This window comes from Rutidosis leptorrhynchoides, unplaced genomic scaffold (assembly GCF_046630445.1).
Source record: "Rutidosis leptorrhynchoides isolate AG116_Rl617_1_P2 unplaced genomic scaffold, CSIRO_AGI_Rlap_v1 contig117, whole genome shotgun sequence".
In the NCBI taxonomy this organism is placed as follows: Eukaryota; Viridiplantae; Streptophyta; class Magnoliopsida; order Asterales; family Asteraceae; genus Rutidosis; species Rutidosis leptorrhynchoides.
The window spans coordinates 47,569-55,859 of NW_027266372.1; the positions used below are offsets into that span (position 1 = coordinate 47,569).

The 8,291-nt window shown below is 34.4% G+C and overlaps 1 protein-coding gene across 1 annotated transcript; it reads left to right on the forward strand.

Annotated features, from left to right (window-relative positions):
• The first annotated feature begins 645 nt into the window (after nt 1–645).
• LOC139881139 (EIN3-binding F-box protein 1) lies at nt 646–3,242 on the forward strand. Its single transcript, XM_071865656.1, has 2 exons — nt 646–670; nt 1,381–3,242. Exons 1-2 carry the CDS (start codon nt 646–648, stop codon nt 3,240–3,242), a joined length of 1,887 nt encoding a protein of 628 aa, XP_071721757.1.
• The last annotated feature ends 5,049 nt before the right edge of the window (nt 3,243–8,291 follow it).

Below are 8,291 nucleotides of genomic sequence, written 5' to 3' on the forward strand. Positions count from 1 at the left end.
ACATGAATTAAGATTATAAAATTGGGATAGACTAATTACATAGTTTATATTAAATAAAATTTCATATATCCTTTTTTTTTAGTTTAGAATTTCATTTATATCTATTTATTATATAAAAATATAATTAACCAAAATTTAATAAAATTATAATTCTGTAAATAAATTTATTATATTTTATGTTGAAGAGACCTTAATACAATCAAACTTTAGATATATATTCAAATACAAATTGATTGTAAAGATATAAATAATTTTTAAATAAAATAAAATAATCACCACATGTTTCCATTCTTTGAGCAAATACATTGCACTTGGGGAGTTTCTTTATGGTACATTGTCGTGCACCGAATCCAAAGTTCCCTCTCTTCCATTCTTTTAGATAAATAAATAAACACCTCTTCCATTTTCTCCTCACTTTGGGTTTCCCTTTTTTTTTTTATCTCTCTTCTTTCTTTTTTTCCCTATCTGATAGGGTTCCCATGTCTTTCTAGCTTCATTCCATCTCATGCAATCGAAATTATAAGCTCTTAAACTTGCAGATCATATCTTTATCTTTGTATTGTGTTTCTTTTTTGCTCTCTTTAGAGGGTTTTTGGGTCTAGATCGGTGCAGATTCGAGCTCCCAAGCTTTTTTGAGCTGTACCCATGTCAAAGCTCTTTGGTTTCAGTGGTAATTTATAAATTTTGCATAAATTATGTTACTTTTATCATAATCTCTGTCTGGATCGGTTTGATTAAAGCTTCTTTTGTGTTGATGACCATGGATATATTTGATCATCATGTATTTATTGAGCTTGTTTTTTGCTAGCTTAAGATTGATTCAGGCAAAGTTTGAATTTTTTCCAGCTCGTTTTCATGATTCTGTATTTGACATGGTATAAATTTTGATACTTTGATGCTGTAGAAAGAGATAAGCTTCAGCTCAGATGGCTTTGGTGTTAATTTAATCATGGATTTGTACTTTATTTTTGTGTTTGAGGTTATGTTGAGATTGCATAAAAGTGATTTAGAGAATAAAGTTTAAATGGTTTAAGCTGGATCTGCTCGTGGAGCTTTGCAGTTCTTAATGGTTTGTTTAACTTGAATTGATGTGTTTGAATGATGTACTTTCCTTTTATGGATCTGCCTATGCTTTGAAGTTTAGGGTATTTAGCCTTGTATATGAGATATGGTGTTATTTGGGTTTCATGGTATATCTAAATGAAAGGAAATCTGATCTTTGGTTGGTAACATATGAGTTTTCCATAGAATTACATTTGGAAGGTGGGGAGTTATGTATGTATGCAATCTCATCTATTGAGAAATGATGTCTGTGATCGTCTCTGATTGTTATTCCGGTTAGTTCTTTATTCTTATCAATTTTTTTGTTTATGTTCTTAGGTGAAGGTGATTTTGGGGGCCCAGTATTCCCGAACCCCAAGGAGTCTGCTCTTTTCTTATCCGCTGGACGTCTTTTGGATGTCTACTTTCCTCCTTCAAAGAAATCTCGTGTTACCGCTCCTTTTGTCCTTCCAAAGAATCATGTCTCTATCGAAATCCTTCCAGATGAGTGTCTTTTCGAGATCTTCCGACGTTTGCCTGGCGGTGAAGAAAGGAGTGCTGCTGCCTGCGTTTCCAAGCGCTGGCTTTCTCTTCTGAGCAATATTCGTGGCAACGAAATTTGCAAATCCAGCCCCAAAAATGAAGAAACCGAGGATGCTGGATATCTATGCAGGAGCTTGGAAGGTAAGAAGGCAACCGATCTAAGACTTGCCGCCATTTCCGTCGGAACTGCCAGCCGTGGAGGATTGGGCAAACTTTCAATCAGAGGAACCAATAAGGCTTCTCATGGTGTTACGAACCTCGGCCTCAAGGCGGTTTCTCGTGGTTGCTCTTCTCTGAAGGTTCTTTCCCTATGGAACTTGCCTGCTGTTGGAGATCAAGGTTTAGCTGAGATTGCTAATGAGTGTCACCAGCTAGAAAAGCTAGATATTTCTCAATGTCCTGGAATTACCGACAAGGGTCTTGCTGCTATCGCCAAGAATTGCCCCAAGTTGACTGATCTTACAATCGAGTCTTGCATCCACATCGGAAATGACGGTGTGCAAGCAGTCGGTCAATCCTGCCCTAATTTGAAATCCGTTTCCTTTAACGACTGCCCTAAGTTGACCGATCAAGGAATTTCATCCCTCATGTCCTCTGCCACCTTTTCCCTCTCAAAAGTGAAGCTCCAAGCACTGAACGTTACCGACGTGTCTCTTGCCGTTATCGGACACTACGGAAAGGTAGTTACCGACCTTGCCCTGACTAATCTCCCAAACGTCGGCGAGAGAGGTTTCTGGGTGATGGGACATGGCCAAGGACTTCAGATGTTAAAATCCTTGACGATTACTTCTTGTGGAGGAGTCACAGATAATGGTATCGAAGCTGTCGGAAAGGGTTGCCCTAATTTGAAACAAATCTGCCTTAGGAAATGTATGTTGTTGTCTGACAATGGAGTTGCCTCTTTCACCAAAGCTGCTGTATCACTGGAAAGCCTCCACTTAGAGGAGTGCCACAGGATCACCCAACTTGGGTTATTCGGTACCCTTCTAAACTGTGGTGGCAAATTGAAGGCTCTTTCTCTTGTAAGCTGCTTCGGCTTGAAGGACCTAAACTTAAATTTGCCTCCATCGTCATCTTCATGTACGTCACTCCTATCATTGACCATCCGTAACTGTCCAGGATTCGGTGACGCCAGCTTGGCTTTGTTAGGAAATCTCTGTCCTCAGATTCTATATCTCGACTTGAGTGGGCTCCACGGAATAACAGATTCTGGAGTCCTTCCCTTGATCAAGAGCTGTAAGTCTGGTCTGATTAAGATTAATCTCAGTAACTGCCTCAACCTGACTGACCGTGTCGTTTTCTCATTGGTTGAGTTGCACGGTTGGACTCTCGAGGTGCTGAATCTCGACTGTTGCAAGATGATCACCGATGCAAGCCTCAGTGCAATTTCAAAGAACTGCCAGATACTCAGTGACCTGGATGTTTCAAAGTGTGCTATTACTGATTCAGGAATCTTAGCTCTTGCTCGTGACAGCAAGCTCAACTTACAAGTCCTTTCTTTATCAAACTGCTTTATGGTATCAGACAAGAGCTTGCCATCCCTGAGGAAATTAGGTCAGACACTCTTGGGTTTGAACATTCAGAATTGCAAATCAATCAGTCATCACTCGGTCGACCTTCTTTTGGAACAGTTGTGGAGGTGCGACATCCTCTACTAAGCAGCATCGAAAATCGGAAATCATCGGTTCAGTATGTGATTATTAGCGTTTTCCTTAGCCTTTGCCTCTTTCTTCCGTTTGCCAGTACTCGGTTCCTTTTCCATGGATAATATGGCCAAATACCCTTTTTTTTACAGGTTTTTTCGTGAACCTGTTCCAGTTTTTGACTCTGTAAACAAACAGAGTCGTTTTCTTGGCCATGTTTACATGTGAATATACCTTACCGAGCTCTGCCCTTTTTTTTAACATCCCTGTGTTTTAGCTTAGCCTTTCATATCACCATTCTCAAGGCTAAGCTTTCTTCTTCTTATCACCATCTTATCATCTTTACAGTTATTACCAGTTCTATTTCGTCGTACCACTATGTTATGTTCTGGATTGTCCGAGTCGAAAAAAAACTACATGGTTGCTTTTGCAGTGTGGGATTTTTCGGTGTCTTGTTTTTCCTTGGGACTTCGGCTTCATGGCAAGTTGCCATGACAACTCAATTTGAGAGTTGTTTTTTTAATCTTTGCCAAGCCCTTTTTTTTGCAGGCATCAATTGTCCCCTTTGACTGTTCTTTGCAACGTTTTATTTTTACCTTTATAATTATGTAATGAGAAAAAAAAAAAAAAAGTTAGGCGTACCCTTTGTTTGTGTTGTAAGCTTTATTTCTATTTTATGTTGATCAATAAAGATTGAAAGATTCTGTTTCAATGTACATTGAATCTTCTCTCTGTCTCTGTGTCATGTGGGTCAAATGTGAGATTAATTATTCAATTCTTTAATCTATTTATTATATCCGAACTTGACTTCGAAGCACAAATGATGAGAAAGGATATTTATCTTCTTTATGGAATTTTTTTAATTTATTTCCTAATTACAGTAACTAACACGGCATAAAAATAGGAGAATAATTTATTTGCCTTTTTAATAGTAGTAGTAGTTAAAGTTAAACCCGATAAAATCGGCTCACTCTCTTCCTTTTCAATTTTCTCAGTCACATTTTTTCCCAATCTTTATTCTACGATCAGTTTCACAATCTTGAATAGCTTTCATGTAAATTGCCGTACGATAGTCGGACTTTGATATTTTCAAAAGTTGAGGGTCACTCATCCGCATGCTAATTACTAAGGTGAACAAAAATCTTCCATTTCTTCATTTATTTTTTCTGATTTGCATTTGTTTGCCGTCAACATGTCAATGCAGCAACTGAATGCATACTTACTTTTAACACAGGATTTCGAAGCTCCAATGAGGAGAAATGCTAATTATCTTTAATCTGGTGTTTTTAAATTTTCACACAGAATTTCTTTTATCAGATTTTTTTTCTCATAATTAATCTGTATTACACCATAAAAATAGGAATATATTTTTTTCAATAATAGTTACACCCACAACCGTTCGGATTTCTTCATTTTCAACTGCTTATTTCACTTTCTCACAAATGTTCTTTTGCACAGGTACTGATCCAATTTCTTCATTCTAACAATCCATCATCTCAAATACTAATAAATTGATTTTGTAATTCCAAATTTTTGTCTATTTCTTTCCTCTTAGGATTTGGGTTTGACTAGTTAGTCCCTCGACCCTATCGGACGTTTAATTTTGGCTGATGTGTCATTTTTAGCCAATCAGAGAGTGATACGTGTCACTTACGTAGTGACACGTGTCACTCTCTGATTGGCTAAAAGTGACACATCGGCACTTTATGTTTGGAAGGACGAAACAGTTCAGAAACATTCGAAACAGGATCAAACGGTTTAGAAACGTTTAAACCTAGGGACCAAACGGTTACTTTTGCCCTTTAAATAGTTATGTATATTGTGCTTTGTATTTATTGTTAAAATAATAATATTAATATAATAACATATCGGATTGGATCTTTCGGATGATAAATTTCTATATCCGTATCCGATCCGTGAACTTTTCGATCTGATCCGTAACGATCGGATTGAATCTAAATTGCCAATCCTAAACATGATTAATGAATTCACTACCTCACGAAATTCATGAAGCTCAGACACTAAAATAATTTGCTATCAATAAATAAATAATTGATTCAATACTTATATATTTATAATTAATAGATAATTTGTTTGATAATTAATCATTCATTAGTGTCGGTTCTTAGTCTCATTTCACATCACTTTAATTTAAAATAGTATAGTATTTTTTTGTAGTTTTTGTCGAGAAGCATATTTATGAGTAGAGGTGGCGAAGATCGATTTCGATCTTAAGCACGACCAGTCTTGTTAAACTCGAAACTCGGATACGGATATAGAAATTTATTATCTGAAAGATCTGATCTGATATGTTATTATATTAATATAAATATAATATCATTAATATTATTATTTTAACAATAAGCACAACATACATAACTATTTAAAGGGCAAAAGTAATCGTTTGATCCCTATTTCAAACGTTTTTTGAACTGTTTAGTCCCTTTTTCAAACGTTTCTGAACTGTTTCGTCCTTCCAAACATAAAGTGTCGATCTGTCACTTTTAGTCAATCAGAGAGTGACACGTGTCACTTACGTGTAAAAAGTCTAGGTGGCATTTTTTACACGTAAGTGACACGTGTCACTCTCTAATTGGCTAAAAATGATATGTCGGCCAAATTAACGTCCGAGGGACTAACGAGTTCAAAAATTAACGTTTTGAGGACCATTTAATTCGATTTATATTTGGAAGGACGAAATAGTTCAAACATGTTTGAAACAGAGACCAAATGATTACTTTTGCCTATTTTAGTCTTTTAATATTGTAATTTGATCTAATTTAATGTCGAGGCATAATTTTTGCGGTGGAGCCTAAATATAATATGAATGCACTCCTTCCTTGACAGAAATGAAACAATATGCTTCAACAGAAGTTGTCATTCATTGATTACTTGCATTGGAGGCAAAAATCGAATGTAATCTGATTTGCCCTATGCTTTTTTCAAAGGAGTCGTATTTTTTGTAGTAATTACAGGAGACATATGTGACGGCAATTTGTTTATGAATGATTAGTTGTCTTCATGTAATATCATTATTCAGTAATAAATTATATAGATCATAAAAGAATCCATAATATTATATATAATTGTTATATATATATATAGTTTATATATAATTATATTGATTTCATTTCACAGGTGAGTATGATCCAACATTAGTTTTATAAAGTTGAGAAAAAATTCAATTGATTTAATCTGATCAAATACTTCTTCCAATCCATCTCAAGTGTCATGTAATTGCAAATCTTATTAATTTAAATAATAATAGGAAAAAATTATATGTATGTCCATTATTAATTATTCAAAAATCATAAATGATTATTCAAAATGGAGTATTTATTCAAATAAATATAAGGATAAGATTGGAAAAAAGAGCACAAATATTTATGAATTTCATAAAACAACACTTGAATTAGATCAAAACAAATTTTATTAAACGATATTTTTGAAGTGAATCAGAGAAGGAGATGAATATAACAACCTAATAAACAAAAACAACACTAATAAATGTAATTTTTTATAATTTCTAAAATATTATTCTACCATGCATTGGAGACTGTCAATATCTATTTTAGTAACCATAATTAAAATTAGCCATTAACATCCCAGTACCAAATTATTTAATCATGAAATTATAATTATAAATTATGTAGGTAATAAAAGATCTATGATAATATTATTATATGCACAATTATCTCCACTATTTCTCCAGTATATATGGAATCGCCTCGCGCATAGCGCGAGCTCTGCTATTAGTTTGACTAAATGATGATACTAACCCAACTAAATGATAAACGTGAGGAGCCAAAGACAATGAATGTACCATGATGGCTGCTTTTCTTTTTCAATTACTATATCACTACTATTCTCTCCTTTTCTTATTACAAAATCTCTAATAAATCTTTATTCGTTGTAGGCTTGACTTAAGGAAGTTCTCGTTTATTGTCTCATCCTCCAACCAAATCTTTAAAAATATCCAGTCCAGTATAAAAAAAGTTTTGAGAATATGTGCGAGACACGGTCAAATTTCCTAAAGTTTTGTCTGCATTCTACAAATAATTACATGTATATAATGATAATAAGTGAAAGCTAGCGTAGTACCAACTCTATCTCAACGTAAATGTTGTTTGAATTTTTAGGTTCATTCACATGAACATATATCTAATGAAGAATTTTAATTAAATACACATATATATATGAATGAATCTAAAAACTCAAAATATATGTATTTTGAGACGCAATATCTAATGAAGAATTTTAATTAAATACATGTATATATGAATGAATCTAAAAACTCAAAATATATGTATTTTGAGACGCAAGGAGTATTTAATAACGTTAGAATCTTTCACTACACACAGTGAAGGAAAGAAGTAAACTTACTTGGGATAAATATAGTGTCGAAATAAAGAAGTACATGTACATGGAGAGAAACCGGAGACGCGAGTAGTAGTAAAATCTTGTACCGAGTTGTAGGCTTGTTAAGATATTCCCTAGTTGTTGCCTTGTTTATAGATTTTCGGCTTGTAGCCTTATTCAACTTCTCACAGACTTCCCAGAGTTCACTTGCGGTTTGCCGATGAAGATTAAGGTTTCAGTCAAACATAACGGCGTCACCAAACTTCCACAACTCACAAATATACTAATAACGAGACGAGAGAGAGTACAACAGCGACGCATCTCGTCAGTCAACAATACGCGTTGAGTAAAAGACATTAAAATGACTTTGCCATCAGTTTGGCAAGTCAATAATATGATGATTGATTATGCCTTATGGTGATAAACTAAACTCGTAGGTTTATTCAATGTGTATTTTTGGAAAATACACAATATGGTCAATGTACTGACATGTTTACTTGGAATTAAGCCGAGTCTTCCAAATGCTTGATCATTTGTATATATAGGAAGCTTCCTGGTGTATTTCCTTTTTCTAATCTGAAACCACACAAGGCTAAAATACAAATAGCTAGCTTTTTCCTAAACTTCATTTACTTTTAAACAGAGAATCACTTAAAATCCCTCAAAAAGTATATTACTTGACCAAAATAAACTAAAATTTCAGTC